At 34.2% G+C, this 22,553-nt stretch overlaps 1 protein-coding gene across 5 annotated transcripts in view; it reads right to left on the reverse strand.

Moving 5' to 3' along the window:
- Positions 1-111: 111 nt before the first annotated feature.
- Positions 112-22,553, reverse strand: part of PNISR (PNN interacting serine and arginine rich protein) — a 28,123-nt gene continuing 5,681 nt past the window's right edge. The window contains exons 2-14 of one of the 5 annotated variants that reach the window (XR_015251419.1): positions 21,285-21,364; positions 19,094-19,213; positions 17,421-17,609; positions 15,821-16,044; positions 14,157-14,328; positions 12,424-12,614; positions 10,117-10,254; positions 8,848-8,947; positions 8,047-8,100; positions 6,819-6,989; positions 4,249-5,335; positions 3,890-4,007; positions 112-440 (exon numbers count right to left, since the gene is read on the reverse strand). Coding sequence is in view for 4 of the 5 variants with exons in the window: in XM_086707479.1 (XP_086563605.1) it covers positions 3,977-4,007; positions 4,249-5,335; positions 6,819-6,989; positions 8,047-8,100; positions 8,848-8,947; positions 10,117-10,254; positions 12,424-12,614; positions 14,157-14,328; positions 15,821-16,044; positions 17,421-17,609; positions 19,094-19,181 (2,445 nt within the window). In the remaining variant the exon portion in view is untranslated. Of the gene's footprint in view, positions 441-3,659; positions 4,008-4,248; positions 5,336-6,818; positions 6,990-8,046; positions 8,101-8,847; positions 8,948-10,116; positions 10,255-12,423; positions 12,615-14,156; positions 14,329-15,820; positions 16,045-17,420; positions 17,610-19,093; positions 19,214-21,284; positions 21,365-22,553 lie in introns of those variants that run through there. The other 4 variants (XM_086707479.1, XM_025925176.2, XM_086707480.1 and 1 more) reach the window with 4 other exon arrangements.

The raw sequence follows: 22,553 nt of genomic DNA on the forward strand, positions 1-22,553 counted from the left end.
GTCACAGAGGGCTATAAGTCTAAATTGAAAATAGTTTCAAGTGACCTGACAATATTCTGGACAGGGCATACATTATATAGTAGGGCTATTAATCACCCGAGCTAGGCAAACTTCATTGAAAGCTAAAATGGTGAGCAGTAACACTTTACTTCCAAATGTACAAAAGCTCTTCCTTGAGTAAGAGCAATGACACATTTCCAAGGGAAAAAAAAAAAAAAAAAATCATCGTACATTTTCAACAGGCAGGGTCAATTTGGTAAAGGATTCCTTGAATTAGTGAAATTTACTCAGAAATTTGCTCAGTAATAGTCTTTCACTTAAGGCTTCTTAATAAAATATTGACCTCCTCCTAAGAGTGGCTGCAGATTTCTCAGTTATGTCCTCTTCAGAGTTCCTCTCTCAGGACACATGACCATCTCTCCAAATGACAGCACAAAGCTCTGGCACAAAAGAACATTTAGCATGTGTTATACTTGTTGGAATGACAGATACAAGGAAAAAGCAAAGTGCAAGTATGATTTTTAAAGTTTTAAAAGCTTTATTTAAATATGCTTTATTTGGATGTACCACTTCCTTGGGCTTCAGGCCCTTCCCCACTACCTTTTCAATTCAACAAAGGCAATCAGTGATTTGCCTTTAATACTGACAGGAAACAAAAACCTCTTGAATACCCACCAGTTTGGTCCAGGTAAGCAAAACTAGCTCATAGTACTTTTCTCTGCAAATACCGAAAAGCCTTTTCCAATGACACTTCAACCAGAGTTGTGCTGGAAAGACTAGCAATTGTAATGTGGTGTGTGGCCATTGCTGGAGGTATTTCCCAGACCACTGCTATGGTGTCTCACCCATGTGTTGTAAACCAGCATCTACAATTTATTTTACCATAAAAACTGAAAGTTTACTTAATATTTTGAAATTCCATTTTATAAAAACTTCTCTCTTCCAAATTAAGTGTGAAGTACTACTCCTTTACATCTAATAACTTTATCCCTTTGAAATAATATGCATCAGCTCAAGAGTTTAACTGGTAAATATTCATATTTACACATAAATTGGTAACTCAGGATAATTTCCTCTTTACTTACATTACCATAATCAGAGTGTGGCAGATTTAATCTTTGTATATTTACAGGAAAACTCTAGAGCACATCTGGCAAATCTTTATGGTATAAAATGTAACTCCTCACACATGAGTTATAAGGGTTAATAAAAAGCCTATTTTCTCATTCAGGATTAGACATTACAGCCAAATTCCACTTAAAACTGAAAAACTTTTAAGAGCTAGAAGTATTCAAGACCTTAAAAATAATCTAATCCCCCCCTTCTACAGTTGAAGAAATTGAAGCCCATTGTGTTTAAATGATTTGTCCAAAATAAATTAAGCAGCAGAGTCAGAACAATTCAACGGATCTAATAATATTTCCATCAAACCATGATTAGTACATTTTAGAAACTTCAACAAATGAAAATAGACTTTAATGTATATAAGAGAAGAAAAATCCGTTAAAATGTAAACGTTTCCAAGACAATATTACAGGAACTTTGGACCTCATACAATTCCTTTTTAAAAATTCCCACATAAAAGAAGAAATCTCACCTACTGATTAATTATACTTCATTTGTTTCTTTGAAGAAACAATGACTTAGACACTAAACAAACAAAAAAAAAAAAAAAGAGACTATGTTTGGGAAGTTCACCTATTGTGTATTATACCATTAGAAACAGATGCTAAAACAAGACATTTTACAATGGCAGAAAACATATACACTGTGATTCCACACCAGTCTTTATTTATATTTTGGGGCCTTCATGAAACAAATCTTGTAATTACCTCTTCCAAGTTACATTTTATTCACTTGATGGTGTGGTTTACCCCGTTCCACAAAAACAAGTATGATTAATACACTAGAAATACTTTAAGAGAACCTCAAGACAGTTTTATTAACCAATTCAGACCAATGATTGTCTCAAAAATTGAAACTGATTTTTGTGGTGGTGTCATTTTAGATTTCATAACCAAATTATGTATCTAGTTAACTTATGTGTGTTAGCATTCATATCCCAAATCATGGAAGCCCTATTTTATAAAATCTTACCACTAAGGTAAACATACTTCATTATATGTCAGTGAAGTGATGAATTCCCTAAATTATCCATAAAAATCTGAAAAACCTAAGTATCTAATTATAACACTGATGTATCTACTAATAATCACATATATCATTAGTGTGTTTTAAAAAATATCTACAGATTTAAATAAGAAGCTTGCATATTATGGCAGAGTAATAAAACTGTCAAATACTATTTTTGGCTCTAATCATTTATCTTGCCCAAAAATGTGCATATCATAGCCAAGAGAACTTTTCTGTAGAATTTTATTTTGAAAATATTATTTCACCTGAAGATTGATCTAAAAAACATTTTAAGATATGAAAATGTTATACAACTTATCTATTACAAATTAATCTGATAATTAATTCTGCAATTAGGTACACTGTGTTAGCTCACCTACATAAAAAATATTGCACATTTTCATTTTGTCTCCACATGTGACTGATGTCTAAACTATATAGAATTCCAAACTATTTAAAAGTTATTCTGTGAAATATCAACTTTATAAATATCAGAACTAAATGCACCGTAAAACAACCATTTTGGTAAACATGCATTTATTCACAGTTGATTTATTTCCTCTAGATAAATGCATAACTGCTCAAAATTATTTAAGAACCTATGTAGAGGTACAAGAGCACACTTACAAATCTATTTCTACCTTCATTTTGAAGAAACACTGATCATGGCAAAACTCTGGCTTATTTTAAAATGAACTATTGCTGGTAAGAAGGCATACTTTAAAACTTTCCTGTGACCTGCACCTGCTCTTTTCAAATTAAAATTTAAAAGCATTTGTTTTCAGAGAAGTATCTATTGTTGCAAAACTGAATAATCACATAAAACAGACCCTGAAAGCAGTTGAGCATTTAAATGCCTGCAGAGCCTCATTTTACTTGTAAGTTATGACTGTCTTAAATAGCTAGACCACTCACTGATCATAATTGTTAAGAAACTGACAAAACCAGACCATTTTAATGTTATGAAATTGACACAAACCTGCATAATACAGCATTCCTCCACTGAGTTGAGGTCATATTTTAAAAATATAAATAAATATATTGGATTGTGAGTCTTATTTCTGTAGTAACCCAGTGTTTAAAATATGCTTCTAAAACAGAAGTGGATAACTGCAGAATAGAGTTCCAGACTTGACTATGAGGGTCAAACACAACTGTTTCTTATGTGCACTGGCTTGATTGATTCCAGCAATTTCACTGTACAGAAGTAAACCATACTTTATACACAGAGAATATATTACTCAAAAATCCTCAAAATAGGAAGAAAAGTTTAGAAACCTGTCAAATGTTTCCAAATGAAAAGTAAAGATCTATTTTTGGCCCTCTTCCACACCCTTAAAAGTTGGAATTTGACAAAAAAAATCCATGGGTACAGTTTACAAACTTTGACAAACTATTAAGTTAAAACCATTTTCTTTGGGGGAGATGAGAGGAAGTACCTTTAAAACCTGTTATACAAAATTCCAGCTGCCTTTTTATAAAAGTACGTTCCTTAGATTAAAATCATAAAATTAAGGTGCAAGAGGTTAACAAAAATGAACTGAAGAGCTTTATTGACATCACAGTACATTCAAGAATAATTTTAAGAACATTACAGCTGAAAGAGAATGGCATGTTTATAGTCTTATTAAGCACTATTTTTTGAAAAAAATGTAATACAAAGAAATCCTATTAAGTAACTTGGAGCAGCATTTGGAAAAAGTACACCTATTTACAGATTAAAAAAAAAAAAAAAAAAGATTCTGGTTTCACCTACACAGCCACAATGTGCCTCTATAATGAGACAAGCCCTTAAAACTCATGGAATTTTTTAAACATCATGGCATCCTTGCCACATCATTCCTCAGCGTTTACGACGGGGAGGGGTTGTTGATCTGGAAAAAAAAAAGGGAAAAGACAAATTTAAAAATAAAAATGTATTTTAAACTAAAGAATCTGCAATTTTTAAATAAATATTATTATATAGGATTTCTAAAGTTACTTAAGACTATGATCATTTATCAAGTACCAAACTGAGTTTATTAAAGAGAGAGAGAGAAAGGACACTTTCAACTTTGAATAAATTCAGTCAAATTTTTTTAAAAATCAGACAAAATACTTTAAAAAGTATACTACCTTGATCGGGACTTAGACTTGTGTTTGCGGCTTGCCTTCTTACCAGACCTTTGAGATTTCTCCATGGATCGCGATCGACTATGTTTAGGCTTCTTAGCCTTCTTTTCTTTGCTACTTCCTGGAGATTCAGAACTGCTCCTTCCACTAGAATCAGAGCCTGAATGTTTTTTACTATCTTTGGTAGTACTTTTCTTACTATCCTGTCTAGAATCATGTCGGATGATTTTAACAGATATAGAACCACTCCTAGAGAATGTTCTTTCGCTTTCTCGTTTCCTTTTTAACCTATCATCCTGACTACTGAACTTAAAATCTTTTTCTTCCCTTTTTTGTTTCTCTTTTCTCTTATCCTGTTCACGTTCCCTTTCTTTGTCTTTCTTTTTCCTATCTTTATCTATACTTCGGCTCCTCTCCTTTTTTCTCTCCTGTTCTTTAGCCTCACCTTTATGCTTATGACTGCTCCCACTAAGATTTCCACGTTGATCGTCAATTTTACGCCTATCTCGACTCCTACTGCGACTGGACCGATTAGTTCGCCTATCCCTTGAGCGACTTCTACTTCTACGTCTCTCTCGAGAAGGACTCCGATTTCTTCGTCTTTCTCTCTCAATGCTATTTCTATTAGATCTTCTCCTATCTCTAATCTTGACTCTAGCCCTATTGCTCTCTATTTTAATTCTGCGAGAGTAACTTCTACTTCTACTCCGTCTAGCTTTAATTGTTGGAGATCTACTCCTGCTATGTCTCTTTTTCCTTTTAGGAGAAGAAGACCGAGAAGAAGTGCGACTACTACCTGAGCTAGAACTGTATGAAGAGCTAGAGACAGTACTACTAGTACTACTAGTTCTGCTATTGCTACTGGAACTACCACTACTAGAACTTCCTGATCTACTCCTTCCTTGTTTCTCTTTTTCTTTATGCTCTTTTTTTGGTTCTAAAACTGACGTAGTTTCATTTGGAGTTCTTTTCTTTTCATTAACCACATCACCGTCTGCTTCTCTTGCTTCTAGTAGTGATAAACTATTTTGCTCTTTATGGATAAATTCATTCATTTCTTTTGTAACCCTTTCTGTTTGTTGCTTTTCTTCTGAAAGAGAAAAAGAAAAAATACTATGAAAAGTCAAATGTATGACCAAAAAATCCCTAAACTATCAAATTTCAAGCTATCAAATGGTAACAGTAGAACAGGATTGTTTAACAGAAACAGAATACAAGCCACGTTAAGTATTCAAACTTTTCTAGTGGCTACATTAAGAAAATAAAAACAGATGAACTTAATTTCAATAGTTTATTAACCCAAAATATTAAAAATATCATTTCAAATATATATACATACATATATATGTGTATATATATGTATATAAAATCTTTCAAATCTAGTCTATTTTATACCTATAGCATACTTAAACTTGGTATATTTCAAGTGTTCAATAGCCACCTATAGGGTTATCTATGCTCCTGGACAATTCAAGAAAAGAGTGTCAAAGTGGAAAGGTACATGTGAAGCAACTGGAAAAGATTTCTTATTTGTCTCAAAAGGCAACTTAAAGGTTAAGTAATTTACAGGAAATTTTCGACTGCTAACTCTTAATAATTTCCTTGTCCAAGTATGATTTTTCCAAAAAATTCAAAACACTCTTTCAGCATTCCTAATACCATTATGTAAACTATAAAAAACTACAGTCATGGATAGTATTTTACATTTGAAAACTTCTATAAAGGGGCGCCTGGGTGGCTCAGTTGGTTGAGCTTCCATCTTTGGCTCAGGTCAGGATCTTGGCAGCTCGTGGGTTCGAGCCCCACGTCAGGCTCTATGCTGACAGCTCAGAGCCTGGAGCCTGTTTCATATTCTGTGTCTCCCTCTCTGTCTGCCCCTCCCGGGCTCACACTCTGTCTTTCAAAAATAAATAAATGTTTAAAAAAAAAACTTTCTGTAGAAAGTCCTCTATTTCCTTAAATATGCTAGCTACGCATTAAATATTCTAACTACAAATTACTTTTCAATAGTTTTACAAATACATTTCCACCATTTCAAAAGTCTTCTTTTTCATTTTGAAAACTTTAGAAAGAAAAAATACATTAAATGACAACTTATAGCTATTGAAATTAATGTCTTACAAAACAAGACAAAGTTCACCTTTTACATATTTTGAATACCACGATTAATTTTAAGTTTCATAAAAACTGCAAATGGGGCGCCTGGGTGGCGCAGTCGGTTAAGCGTCCGACTTCAGCCAGGTCACGATCTCACGGTCCGTGAGTTTGAGCCCCGCGTCAGGCTCTGGGCTGATGGCTCAGAGCCTGGAGCCTGTTTCTGATTCTGTGTCTCCCTCTCTCTCTGCCCCTCCCCCATTCATGCTCTGTCTCTCTCTGTCCCAAAAAATAAATAAACGTTGAAAAAAAAAAAAAATTTAAAAACTGCAAATAAGCCAAAAACCTTAGTTTTAGTCACATCACATGTTATCTATATTCTAACCTCAAGTCTACCCTCAATATTGTTAGGTTGGTTAAAAAATAAAAAGAAATACAAATAAAACTGGACAAAAATTAAGTGAGTCTAAAAGATATACCTTCCATCTGTTTATCATGTAACAGCTGCTGTTCTTTTTCTTTTCTCCAAAAAGCTTCCTGTTTTTGCCGGATTCGGTGCCGTAACTCCTCATCATCAGTGTCAGATGACTCAGAGCCTCTGTCACTCCTCTCATCTTCACTGTCTCCTGATCCATAACCACCCAGTCCACCTGTGTACATAAAGTTCAGTCTATCATATGGAAAAATTATTCTAGACACTAAAAAATTTTTAAGGTCTGAGAAGAAAGCTAATTTTTTTCATTGCCTTTTCTTGGAAGAATATGCTTATTCGGGGTGGGGAGGAGTATAATTCCAATTCGTAAGGGAGTTCGTAGAACCCTCATGAAAATTGACAGTATCTCATTCTTTCTGAAATATTTGTATTTCTCACCACAAAGGAACCGTGATAACAGTTCTGTTTTACTGTCCATGCTAACCAACAAAACCATTTAACAGGGCACTAATAGAGCCTCACTAAAGCACAGTCAATTCAACTACCAATGATCCTGAAAATATTTCTAAAATTAATTCTTTCATTGTTCAAAGCTCAGAAATCCCAGGTAGTATGCAAAGTATTTTTTCCCTAAAGAAATTAGAATACTGTAATTCTCACTGGTACAGAAATGGTAATGTGCTAAAACTACTCCCCACCCTGAAGTGATCTAAATAGTAATTAATCATTAACAAAATCACATGGGCATTTGGCTCTACCCATTTCTGTTGATCCCCACAAAGATTAATTTGAAATGATGTGGAAAAGGCAAGTTCAAGCTTTTATATACTTGAGAATATATCATGCAAAGAGCAAATTACGAACACATCATTACTATTACACTATTATAAGATAAACTCTTTCCTCTATGTTAAAACTCAACTTGCTACAACACAATCTAAATGAAAGTCCCCTATTAACAGCATTAGTGGATAGGTTCTTCCCTAAGGCATGTATGCCATCATTTTGAAAGTGAGCTTAAATATAATCAGGGCTAAGTAATGAACTATTACAACTCGCCCCAATAAACTATGAATTAGTCACATTTATAATAATTCCTGTGAATGCTTTAGTCAAAAAAAAAAAAAGGCAAACCTTTAGAGACCGAAATAACCCTAAAATCTAGGTTTATAAACTGAGTAGGAATAGTACAGTTTCAAAACAGAACATGTAGAGAGACATGGTAAGTGTGATTTTCCCTTTAAGGCCCTCTCACAAATAAGGAAAACACTTACCGAGTCCAGTGAGGGAAGCCAGTGCACTGGACTGTGCCAGCTGTTTTGCAGGAGCTTTGTATCACATCAACAACAGGAACAACATGTTAACACAAATAGCCACGATTTCATAGTCATGAGAGTCTATGGTATTGTTAAATCTACTACTATTGCTGCTTTTTGGGGAGAGAAGAAACATTAAAAACATAACATTCATTTTAAACCAGTAGCATGTCTGGCCTTGAAATTATAATGCTGAAGTGAGCTGAAATTGTTTTATAATGATGAAAAATACTGACCAGTACATCAGTATTTTTATTTTTGAGGTATGGTCCCTAATTTAAATTTTGCTTTCAGAATATTTTTTAAGTGTTACCAAGAATATGGGGGGTGGGGATGGGTGAATCTCTTGCTTCTGTAAGAATTTTAAGTGGTAAACTGTGAAAACTGAAGGGTCACAATTCAATTCATTAGTGAAACTAAACTACACTAAAAGTTATACACCAAATACTACGGTATCTATAAAAAAAAAAAATCAGGTGAAATAAATTGAACATCAAGAATTTTCCACTATACATTTCATCAAAAAATAGCATAATTGCTCATTTGTGCTCAAGCAAGTTGGATAAAAGGAAAAATACTTCTACAGTTTTAATATGATGTCCTACAAATCTAACCTTTCCCAGAGAGTTAAAAACATGCAAGAAGAAAATATTTCAAATATCTGCTAGAATTCAGCAGGGACAACCAAAAAAAGTCCAAAATAGCCACCAAAACCAAAATATTCCCAGAAAAACAAAACCAAGAACACCCACAATATACCTTTCGTTGCTTTCCGGTGTGCATCTTTGGCTACGTAATAAATTTCTTCATCTGTGACATCCAGTAGAATTTCAGTCAGAAGCATTTTTGTCAGCAACATCTACAGAAGGATATTTTATATATTTATATATATTGTTCCTAATTTAATTTTTATAGTTACTAACGCTGTTTGATATTTTCAAAAACAATTAACAGGCAACATTTTTAAACAAGAGATCATATCATTCCAAGGAACTGAATATCTTGAAAATTACTCTAAAATACAAAAACTTTGAAAATTTCAAAATCATGAAATAAAGTATGAATTTCCCTGTATAATAAAGAAATTGAATTCTAATTCTATACACAAAATATTTTTAAAAGGCCCCTATCAATAAAAATTTCCATAGATGCTTTAAGTTGAAAGGAGGATGCCTTCATTTAATAACAGTATTAGTAAGTAGCACAACACTAGTTAAATTACCTAGGAACTTACGTTAACCCTCGGCTCGAGGTGAAATTTAAGGGTAAGGAAAAGATAGCTATTCCACTCTGTTAGATCAAGTCCTTTTTTTCTTGACTACTGAAATATAGAGTACAAGTGACTTGAAATAAAAGCTGGATTCTAGCACTAGTTTGGCTACCAGCAAGTGTTTGAAATGTACACCAACTATTAGTTCTTCAGCCTCTCAGGGCTCCAGATTACTCATCTGCTAACGAAAGTACACTAGATCAGCATCTTCTACACACATTCCAAAGATCACTGGTCTTTAAATAGAAGAAATGCAACATATTATATTCCCAATCTCAGAAAATGACAGTACACATTATAGATATTTAAGGCTTTAAGTCTTTCAATGAAGAAATATGTTTAACTGTATTCAACTCAGTGCTTCCTAAACTTATTTTTCTATGAAGTCTTTTAATGTTTCTAAGTATTCAAAAGACATACCTTAGAAAATAATAAATCAATAAATGCTCTCTTGGGTCTCATATAGTAAAGCACTGTTTATTTACAACACCGGTATTAGGAAACATGCTTAATAACTGCTGCATAAGCAGCGATTTCCTATTATAAATTGTAGACATTATTACCTAGCATCTCTATATATCAATATACATTTTGCAATTGTTTCATGAGTTCACAGTTTAAATGTTTAAAACAGTCAACTAATAGTTTAGAAATTCTGAACAAAACAAATCCTGTAACAAAATGTTCTATGTCAATTATACTTCAGTAAAAAAATATTTTTTTAATCCTATACATGGTTAAGAAATTTAACATTCTACCATTTGATACTCTTTCTCTTCTTCAGTCATCTCTGGTTCACTGTGCTCTTCCTGAGGAACTGGAGATGGACTTCTGGTGACTTTTCCACTACTTGCAGCCTCAACATTTTCAGTGTCTTCATCTTCCTCATCACTATCCTAGAAGAAGTAATAGTATGGGTAGCCCAAATTCATGCTTATAATGTAAAATCATTATCTTACACATTCTATTTTAAAACCATAAAGTCTATGAAACAGGTATATAAAAATAAAATCTCTCTCTAAATTACATTACAAATTTGCACTATAGATTTCATTTAGTAGTATAAAGTGTCACCTGAAAGGAAATATAAGATTACAAGATAGCTTAGGAATATCAATTATTTTTCAAAATTTTTTAAAAGCTTATTTATTTATTTTTGAAAGCAAGAGGGAGCAAGAGAGAGAAGCACAGAGAGAGAGAGACAGGGAGGGAGGGATGGGGGAGGGAGAAGGAGGGGGCAGAGACAGCGAGAGAGCGACAGCAAGAGAGAGAGAGAGAGAGAATGAATCCCAAGCAGGCTCCACACCATTTGTGCAGAGCCCAACCCAGGGCTCAATCCCACAACCCGAGCCAAAATCAAGAATCGGATGCTTAACTGACTGAGCCACCCAGGCACCCCTCAATTTTTTTTGCCTTAGTCAATTTTGACTTATTTTATAAATAACCAAAATTAGTATCATACCAAGACTGACCCAATTAATATCCATTATCTATCATGGTCTTGAAATAAGTAGCTTGTAGAACTTTGGATGAATAAACCACATTTATATTATTCAATGTTACTTTTATATAGCTACAAATTTAAGCTTGTTTACCTAAAATCATGTCACTTAAAATTAAAGATCTGTGTCAGTTTCCAGATCTTAGCTGGCCTTGAAACTTAGCAAAATGTGTTTTGCTACAAAATGGACAGATAAGAAATGAGATGTAGGAAATGCATCATTTCCTTCTTCAGATGTAGGAAATGCCAGAGTTCGTCTCTGCTTCTGGCTATAGGTTTTCAGTATCCAGATGGCACACCTTAAAAAGGGGCTTCTTCAGGCAAAGAAGTATCCTAGAGTTACCCTTAAAAATCCTACTAAGTAAAAGATAAGGTGATCATTGAAACACTACTATGGAAAGACTATCTGAACCAGGGGAAGAATACATGTAACACAAGCCCAAAAGCATTTGGGAGAAGAGGGAAGATAATCTCCAAACACTTTTTTTGACACCTAAACCTATCAAATCTGGAAATCCACTATTTCATGTTAAAAGTTAATAATTACATTTTTAAAAAAAAGGCCAACTATTATGACAGTCTTTTGGTTCTTATCTTCATAATACCCACAACAAAAACACATCTTTGGCATGGTGCTTTTGTGAAACACTGAAAGTATTATAGCATATGAAATTTAAGCTAAACCAATGTCTACTTGAATCTAGTTACCCTGCTGTCCCCTTGTGATTTATTTCTGAAGCATAAAATGGCCTTGGGAGACAGACCAATTTCCAGAGTTGCATACCAGCCAGTACTATGGCTATCATGTCAGCTGAGAGCACATTACTGCTAAATTAAAAAATTCCTAAGCCACTCACACCATCTAACTGATGAAGGTTTAAAGATTTAACTTAATTACTTTCAGCGTGCATGTCAGAAACTATGAAAGTTATTCATCTTCTGGTATAAACATATACTTAAATATTCAAAAAAGGCAGATTTCCTTCTCCCTTGCCATTTTAACTTAGTTTCATTTTATAATCCACCACTAGGGAATCAGCTGCGCTACAACAAGAGAATATGGATTTGTTTCTCAAGATAAGACCTATCTAGCAGCCTAATGAGTAATTTCTCTCTGGAAAGAAATGTTTTATAAACCCACTGCCCCCTTTTTCTCCTTACTCTACCCTCAATAACAACATCTATAAAAACATAATCCTCAGGGCACCTGGGTGGCTCAGTTGGTTAAGCGTCCGACTTCGGCTCAGGTCATGATCTCGTGGTCTGTGAGTGTGAGCCCCTTGTCAGGCTCTGTGCTGACAGCTCAAAGCCTGGAGCCTGTTTCTGATTCTGTGTCTCCATCTCTCTCTGCCCCTACCCCGCTCATGCTGACTCTCTCTCTCTCTCAAAAATAAACATTAAAAAAAAATTAAAAAACAAAAACCATAATCCTCAAAATATTTACTGAAAGTAATCTCAAGAATATTATTCTAATACTTTTTTATAACTAAATTACTTGTTTATTTCAATAATTTTCACATTCAAATCACATGGGAGTTCCATGTCAAGTAACTCTAACACTTACAAATTTACTTCTCTGAGGTAAACGAGGGCCATCTCCTCCTTCAGCATCTTCTGTGGCCTTCTTTTCTTTTTTGGACAATTGTGAACGTTGTTGTTCCATTCTTTCTTTCTCCAACTTCTTCTGCTTTTCACGTTCCATTTTTTCAAGACCTTCTCGAATCCAAGCTGGAAGAGTCCTGCGTTTTACTGCATCTGTTTCACATGGAAAACAATATTTATGAGTTAGTTTAATAAAAATCATAAATGTATGAGTTCCTTATTCTTGAATTTCTATCAACTTTGTGAGTAAATGAAATAAAAGAATTCTGGTGCCATTTGAGTGCTTATAACTATCATTCTTCAGTAAGACAGTGATAAGGCAACCCAGTAACCATTATGCTTCTCTTTAAGATCATTTTTAAGAGCAGCAGTGAATATGGTCTTTTTTGTTTTTTAAAGTAGGCTCCACGCCCCACGTGGGGCTTAAACTCACAACTGCGAGATCGAGAGTCACATAGTCTACCAACTGAGCCAGCCAGGCCCTTTGTGAACATTGTCTTAATGTTTATGACAAGCCAGGACACTACGAAAGCACATTAAACGATCATCTCACTTAATTCTAAAAAAAAAAAAAAAAAAAAGTCACTACTATTATTCAATCTCTTTTACAAATAAGAAACCTCAAGTTCAAAAAGCTTAATGATGTATTCAAAATTAAAAAGCCAGTAGTAGTGATGTGGGCTAATTCCAAGCCAAACTTTTATACTACACTGCTTCTTAAAATATAAAAACAGAACAGAGTCAAACAAAAGCACAAGTCTATTTTTCACAATGAGAATTCATGTGAAGAACTATGATTCCGTAAGTTAAAAAAGAAGTTAGAATCTTCCTATCATGTCTACTTTGTGATAAAAAGGAAAGACTTAAATGTTCTGGTATATTAAGTATTGGATTTGGATTTCTAGATACAAAGTTTAAGTTTACAACATGTCATTAGACATAAATTAGTTATACTATATTAAAAATTTAAATCTTCAAGGGCGCCTGGATGGCTCATTCGGTAGAATGTACAACTCTTGATCTCGTGGTTGTGAGTTTAAGCCCCACGTTTAAGCACTAGGCGTCCAACTCCTGATTTCGGCTCAGATCACAATCTCATCTCATGGTTGTGGGATCAAGCCCCATGTCAGGCTCCGTGCTGGGCATGGAGCCTGGTTAAGATTCTCTCCGTCTCTCCCTCTCCCAGGCTCACATTCTCTCTCTCTCATAAAAAGAAAAAAAAAAGAAAAAGGAAAAAAATTATATCTTCTGCCAAAATATTTCTGGCAAGTGAAATAACCAAAGGAAAATTAATCTGGCAGCAGCACATCAGATTAACTGAGAGTGGAAAGAGACCAGAGACAGAGAACAATTAAGAGGTTTTAAAAGGGGGAACTGTTCATATACTGGCATAATGTACCAAATTGCCAACACCGAAGAAAATATCAAAATGCAACAGCTATGATAAATTTATTATTCATCACAAAATCTGTAGTTTCAGATAATGGTTTATTTTTAAAAAATTATTCAGAACTTTTCATATTTTAGACCATCAACTTTTTTGTAATGTTAAGGGTTATGACTATAAAATGATAGGATTTTAAACTATCAATTCCTAACACATCAGAAGTGTCAGAACAATTTAAGAAAACAAGATATCCTTTATACATGATCAAGAAATCATGCCAATTGTGGTCACTAAACTTAAATAGCTACCAATTTGTGGAGGCTCCTGCTTCACAGGAAGTGCAATAGGTGAACGCTGCCGATCCCTGAATGATGATGGCCTTTCTCTTCGATTCTGGGGAGGTGCTGGAGGTCCTGGAGGTCCTGGTTGCCAATAAGGAGGATGAAATCCACCTTGCGGTGGACCAAAAGCAGCCCCATGCTGAAAGAGTATTGCAGTTTATTTTTCTTCACATTAATACAATATACTCTCTGGGACACACGTGTGTTATGAACTGGGACAGTAGAAATCCATGTGTGCAGCAAATCCAAGAATTCCATGGTTCTAATATCCACCGATATTTCTGTAGCCCCAAGAACCTAGGCTTACTTTTCTTAAGAAAGATAAAGATGTTCTGCCTATGTAAATGCAAAGAGTCATCTAAAATTCAGCTAATACACTATTTTCAATAAATATAGAAAAAGATATATATATGACCTTTTATAAAATAATCCTTCTACTACCATGAAATCAAATGTCAGTTTTTGTATAACTAGAAAATACAGGATTTTTTTTTAATCAATTCCAACTTATTTCATATGAACTTTAGTTGTTTCTATAATCTTGCAAGAAATATTATCTATTTTAAACAAAATAAAAGTTATGGAATCATTAACTTTTTTTTTGCAATTTTCCTATTTTCAGAGGCTTTTCTAATAAGCCCATTGCCAACAGAACTCTGTCTTGTTAGCATGGGGGTTTATCAAGATAATGGGGTGTAAGTAGAAGCTCCCTGCCACTACATTTCTTCAAAACCAAAACCAAACAAACATTGTCATATCTGTATACCAAGTACGAGTATACACAGTAAGTATCTGAATACATATGAATGAGGATTACTGTCTCAAGGTGCATACTGTTTACAATTTATGTCCATTATTAATACAAGTAGTGAAATAATGTCTGAGTTTTTTCAAAATTTTAAATCATGATAGCTCAGTTTATAAGGTAACAACTACAATCAGTTATTTCAAAATGATTATCTAGCACTATAATTTGAGGGTGGACCCTTGGCAGAGTGATTAGAGAAAATAAAGCCCCACATAATGATACTATTTCCCATAGAGTTCTATGTCCCTAGGAATGAATTAGATGCTACAAAGGAAATTATGTACAATTTCATTAACATGTCATGTCAGAATGGAAAAAAAATGACAACACTAGAAAAAGTCATAATTCTATATAGCAGAAGGAAAAAGTCATAATTTTATATAGCAGAAGGAACTGCATTTAGGAAGATGATCTATGTTCTTCATGTATTTTATTCATGTCTTATCCATGATCTATTATTGACAAATAATGTATTCAACTACTGTGCATTTTCTAAACTTTATTCAACATTTAAATATACCATTTTGAAATTATAAATTAGAAAACAAAACATCATATAGCTATTGCACTTACACATTTTTTTTTATCCAAATTTTTCCCTAACGATCCTTTATATCATTCTCCTAAGCATATCAGACACCAGAAAAAAAAAAATCTAATGATTTTAATACTCAAAAATTGAGAATTTTTCTGAGACATAATATGTGCTTATCTGTACAAGACTGAAAAGTGAAACACAGATCTTAGGTACTCTTGATGAGACACTTCCAAAGAATGGATTACGTGCACATCTACAATATTAAAGCAACAAAATATCTTTCACCTGATAGTCAAACTGGTTCACTGGCCCCACTGCAAAATTATCGGGTGGTCCACCAAAGTTGTGATTGTTCTGGTTAAATATATGCCTGTTGTCAGGGGCAAATTCCCCACTGTCCTGACTGTTGCTGTCTTCGGAAGGAGGAACAATGTCCATTGGGCCTGGTGTTGGTGGCATCCATGGCTGATCTGGAGGGGGGTGTGGGGGCTGCTGATGCATTCCCCATTCTATTTAGGATTTAGGCATAAAAACATTCAACAGGGGGTTATAACAACATCACAAATTTTTAAGATCTCAAGAAAGATTTTTCAGCAAAGAAACAGATTTAAAAATTTATGACTTCTTGGGTCAAATTCCTCTTGTATATCTTAAAAATAAGCAATTAATTAAACTAGTATAATTCAAATGAACTAACTCCACTCTAATTCATATCCTAAACATATAGAAATCAAATGCCCAAAATTATTTTTAATAATGTAACAAAATCCAAAGCATTTTTTTTGTTGACTTTTTCTATTTCTGTCCAGTAACAATACCATAAAAAATAACACCTTGAGATTTTATATATAATATCTTTCTTGCATGAACACATTTATCCTCACAACATCCCTGTGAGGTAGGGAGAAATCAGGTATTATCTTTGCCAATTTCAGGAGGGAAAACTGAGGCACACAGAGGTTAATCACCTGCCCAGGTCACAAAGAAAACCAGTAGAATAAAGTTGGGGAGTGGGAATGCCAGGGTGAGTCATTTATGAACTAGAACTTGGGAACCAAAACATTTTCAAACTTGGGGAAATCTGGTGTAGCTTCAAGAAAACTAGAAATAAACTACCTCAGAGTATCAAAGATTAGAATATTCATTATTCTGTTAAAAGTGATGTTAGAGGATTACTTCCTGAGTTTTCCATTCTTACACTGAGAACAATAATAAGTATTAATAGGGAAAGGGAGATTAAAACTTCACCATCAGCATACTCAAATGTAAGATTCCTCTATAAATATTTTCAAGTGACTATTCAAAATAATAACACAAGACATGGAAAACTGAATTAGCATCAAGAAATCTAAATCATACTATGAAGTAAAAAAGCAAATGAACAAACAAAAAAATAAAACATATAAAAACTTATGGAAGATCTTCACTATCTGGAAAAAAAAGAAAGAAAAAGATGGGTGGATGGTAGGGGCAGAGTATATTTGACAGACTAATTTGTCACTTAGTGACACAATATTTCTTTAATTAGAGGCTAGACATGTTTTGCTCTGCCAGTGCTGCTTCTGAAAAGGCCAGAGGTTGCAACAGAGAGACATAGAATGCTCTCTTCCCTAGATGCCAAGTGAGGTTTCCAGTGTTCCCAGCCCCTGTCAGCCTAGGAATGAAGAACCAAGAAAAGAATCAAACTGAGTGCCACAATGCTAGCAGATTGAGTACAGAATAATTTTAACCACAAAATTTCAAGGTCAAATCTAAATGAAACTGCCTATTCTTTAAGGAGCATCAATTTCAAGAAGTCATAAAACTAAGCAAATTAAACAATTTATTTAATCCTCATTTTATTTTAAAAATAGTCCTAAAATCCAGATAACATGAAACAACAAACCTGGTTGCCACATTCTGTTAAAGTTTGAATCCCCTTGAAAACTCCCATGATTGTTTGGACCAGATTCCATTGTAGACATATCTTGTCCATTTGGCATCATTCCTGGTGGTTGTTCTACCATACTTTGCTGCCCTGAAGCTTCTCTTTGAGCAATCCAAGCTTGAGCCAATGCAGCCCAGTCAATCTGACCTAACATAATTGAACACAGCAGAAGTTACCATTCAGAATGTAAGACCTAAAAGAATAGTGCCTCTATGTAAAACTAGCATCTCAGTTGTTCCTTACTAGAGTTTTTAAATATTACAGGTTTTAAATATTAAATTGGTTATGGCTGAAAGGATGCTTAGAAAACAACCCACATTCAGGTTACAAAATAATAGAAGACTTCTGGAAAACAATGCCACAAAATCACTCTTAACTGGCTTCTAATATTAACTCATAGGAAATGTATCCCCTGTACCTTAGTTTACGGAGTCTTTTAAAAGTCTTCTTTCCTTCGTTTTGTTTTGTTTTTTTTTTTTTAATTACTATAAAAACAAATGATCAAACTCACGAATTTCTTCCTCAAACATATCCTATCCAGGCCCACAATGGATCCTGTAGACTTAGGATGAATACAAGTATCTATCTCTGCTCATCCTCACAGTCACCCTTTAGCTAAGGCTCCCTTCTCTAGTCAAAATACATCTTCTTAGCAACTTCTTAGCCATTCTTTACTCAAAATGTATTGCCTCACTATCTTAAAGGTCCTCTTCCTTCTCCAATATCTATGCTTAACATTTTAAGATCTAATATTATTAATAAAGGAAACAAAGTAGAATAAGACAGTTTTTCACATTGCAGTAAAGATTAAATAGGTATTCTCATACATTTTGGTGGAAACATAGGCTGGCATAAACCATGTGGAGCTGAACCTGGGCAGTGTGTATCCAAAACTTTTCAAATGTGCTGACAGTGGTATAACCTAGTTCCTAGGATTTTTTTTCTTCAGAAAATAACTGGACATGTAACAATGCAATGATATGTATACAAAATTATGATAATTATTTCAAAAAGTACAAAGCTACAATCAATCATCCAAAAGTGATTTACTAATTTACAGTACTATAACAGAATGTTATGTAGCTATTAAAAAAAGAAATAGAATCAGATTAACCCAGTAAAGGCAGGACAGTGGAAGAGGTCTTATCAATGAAGCAAAACTGGCCATGAGTTAACAACTATGAAAGCTAAGTAATAAAAAGGGGCTCCCTCACTCTTTTCCACACCCATATATGCTTGAAATATTCCATAATAAAAAGAAAAATTTAAATGATATATATAGCATACCTTCAGTTGACTATGAGCTACGTAATGAACAACAGAAGTATGCTTTACTTAAGCAACACATTTAAGGAAGATTTTCCTCTTTCTTTAGAAAAATAAGAACTAAATCAGTTTTAAAAATGTAAAATCTTCATAAAGTTTTCTACTCTTTGAGGAAGTCTTCTAAAGAAAAATTCATTCCCTAATATGTATGCTATGGCAGTATTATTTATGAGACAAGATTATATTTTGGTCATAAAACGATCCAATAAACCAATTCCAATTCCATTTGCCTTAATCCCATCACCTATCTCCAACTCATCTCTATCTCCCCTTTCCCAATTTCCAAATTCAACTGATTTCCTTACTTGGATCTTGCTGGTGCTGGAACGACTGCATCCACTGTTGTTGGTTCAAGGGCCATTGCTGCCAAGGCTGTCCTCCTTGATCCCACATCCTGACTTTTTAAAATATATTTGATTTTCTATCTTCAACAAAATAAACAATTTAAAAATGAGAATCACAGTTAATTTTAAAAGCTCACACATCAGAAATTATTATATGATGATACATTTATGTGATCAGAGCTCTAAAATTCTGGTCAGTAGTTTACCAAAGGGAAGTGGAATTTTTAGATTGGCAAGCAAGAGTATAAAATTAAAAATTTTTTTTTAATTTTTTTTTTAACATTTATTTATTTTTGAGACAGAGAGACAGAGAGCATGAACAGGGGAGGGTCAGAGGAAGAGGGAGACATAGAATCTGAAACAGGCTCCAGGCTATGAGCTGTCAGCACAGAGCTTGACACAGGGCTCGAACCCACAGACCGCGAGATCATGACCTGAGCCGAAGTCGGACGCTTAACCGACTGAGCCACCCAGGCGCCCCAAGAGTATAAAATTTAATGTTAATGGTGGCAAGCATGGCAACTCAGCTCAACAAGATGGGAAAAATATCTATTTTTTCCCAATACAGACCTCTGGAAATACAGTTATTTATTTTAAAGATTATACGAAGGGCCGCCTGGGTGGCTTAGTTGGTTAAGTGTCTGACTCTTGGTTTCGGCTCAGGTCGTGATCTCAGTCTGTAGGATCAAGCCCTGCATATGGCGCTGCACTGACAGGGGGGGCCTGCTTGGGATTCTCTCTCCCCCACTCTGCCTTCCTCCACACACCCAGACGCTCTTTCTCTCAAAAAATAAATAAATAAAACATAAAAAAATAATAAAGATTATAAGAAAAAAAGTGATTTAATCTCTTCCCAACCAAAACTCCCTAAAATGGGTAACCAAACAGCTCTAGCTGTTGAAGGAAAACTCCTCCTTATAATTAGAGCTAATGAACACAGAAGTAGAATAAATTCAGAAAATTACTATATTGCCAAACCTAATGAAACAACTGATTCAGGAAATCTGACAAGTTGATGGGAAGTCACAAATTCAAAGGTTGCTCAAATACCACCCCTACAGACTATTAGTTGCCTCTTCATGAGACACATTATTAAATCCCCAAATCACTCTGAATATTTTCTCCAAAAATGTTTAACGGAGTCCAACTGAGCTTTTGGATCTAATTCTACTATAAAGAAATTAAAGGGAACAAAAGAATGACATAAACAGTATCAAAAGAAACAACTTGACAAATCTAGAAAGTCAGATAGGTCTACAAGAGCAGATTTCTTAACATTTAAATACCATGGAAAAGAAAGGGAGAGCACATATGTGTTAATAACTGTTAAATCTACGTGATGTGTGGGGCAGGGGGTGGGGGGCATCACACTAGTCTACTAGTCTACTTTTCTCTAAACTAATTTAAAAACTTTCATAATAAGTTTAAAATTCCTACAAGTCTAATACAGCTGTACTTTATCCAACACTGACATACAACCCCTTTTAAGAACCATTGATATGCATGGCAAACAGGATGTGTTTCTTCATTTTTGTACCCTAAGGCTTAGCATAGAGGCATTAAATAAATTTTTACTAACTGAATTTTTCTAGAATGACCCTTTCCTCTATTCTAAAAACAAAACAAAAGCAAGCCTTAGCACTGCGGGATCAAAAAAAAACTAAGAAAGCCAGATAAGAAGGAAGTAAGAGACACCCACTCAAATAGGACAACTAGCTGTTACAATTCAGTCTCTTAAAAGAGTTTGCAGCATTCCCACAATGTCATATAGTTCTATCAATGTCAGATCCTGACCTTTCAAGTAAAGAACACTGTAAATTAGAAAAGATGCATTCCTTTGTTACCTTGATTTCCTTACAGTCAAGTGCACTTGACTTCTAGTCACCGAATACAGTGTATAATAATGGCATCATTAGAATATGCTAAGTAGCACCACACCTGAGGCCAACAACAGACTTGAGTATCAATTCCAAGCTGCATATGCTTCTTTTTCTAATCTCTTCAGATTTTCTTTCCTCTCTTTTTCAACTATACCTTTAAACATTTTAAAAGTTAAATGACTTATTAGAATCCTTTACAACTTTAATTAAAAGGTAACAAATAAATAAAGAGGAACCCCCCAGAAGAAATACCAACTGCTATTTTGACTAACCTCAGAGGTTCACCTTCTGTTTAAAATTTGGGTTGATTCAGACTACAGCTTGGAAGCATAGCAGCAAGATTACTTATGCCCTGAGGGGGGAAAAAAAAGAGTATATGTTTACTCTTAGATTATGAAGAGTTACTAGAATTAATAAAATTCTAGAGATGCAACATAAAAGTGTGATCATCTCTAAATTAATCTGGAGCTTTTCCTCCCATTAACTTTATAATGAGAAACTACCATTTTAAAGTTAAGGGAAATAGGTACATCACAAATGACAAAGCAAAGCTTTTTAAAATTTTTTCCCTTTCAAATAAATATCTTTTTATTTACTTGAACAATTCATTAGTATAAAATAATGTCAAACAATTTAGGGACTGTCATATATGTTGAGAAAAAAGGAAACATTTGAAAAGCTCTCATTCACCTGACATTAACTTAAATGGCACAAGTAACAAGATGCATTAATTTAGGTTTTTCTATAGAATTCTAAGTTTAAAATTAACACCAGCAAGGTGAAAACAATTTGTCCCTCAAATGTTTTCATTTTATTCCCATTAGATCAACAGCTTTTTAAAGTTGATAGAAAGTCAAATCTATTCACCTTTTTATCTCCCATAAGGGACAGGACAGCCTTTTGCATACATCAGTCTCTAAATACCAACTGCAAAAATGAATAGTCTCTAGCTCCTTCTAATACAGCAAAGCTCTTGTATTTATGAGAACCAAAAAGCTGTTGTAAGCATGGCTTGCTGTGTTTTCCAAAGCTGTAAATGGTATATCAAAACTCAATGCACAGATTTTTCTGTCATAGGTTATAAACTCATACAATGTAGGCATCATAACTAGCTCTATATACTCACTACTAGAGTTGCAAATAGATGTGCCCTTAAACCACTTTCATGATGAAAATGATCCGTACTGACTCCCAACCATCATTTCCAATACACAGATTTACTTCTCTAGAAATCAAAGTTGCTTTCACTTACTCATGTTTAATGGTTGTCATAAACAACTTTTCAGTTCTCCTTTTAAGGCCAGTAACCTGGATTTCAGAGCACAAGCTCTTTTCATGATGCCCACCTAAACCACTCACCAGCTGTATGAACATGGGCAAATTAACCACTAATTCTTGGTTTTCACATCTGTAAAATGGAGGACATAAATAAGTGTTCACCTCATTGAGGATTAAATGAGAAACACATGAAAACTCAGCAAGGGTGCCTGGGTGGCTCAGTTGGTTAAGTGTCCAACTTTGGCTCAGGTCATGATCTTGCG

The sequence above is a fragment of the Puma concolor genome, chromosome B2, assembly GCF_028749965.1.
Source record: "Puma concolor isolate L17-30 chromosome B2, mPumCon1.1.hap2, whole genome shotgun sequence".
NCBI lineage: Eukaryota > Metazoa > Chordata > Mammalia > Carnivora > Felidae > Puma > Puma concolor.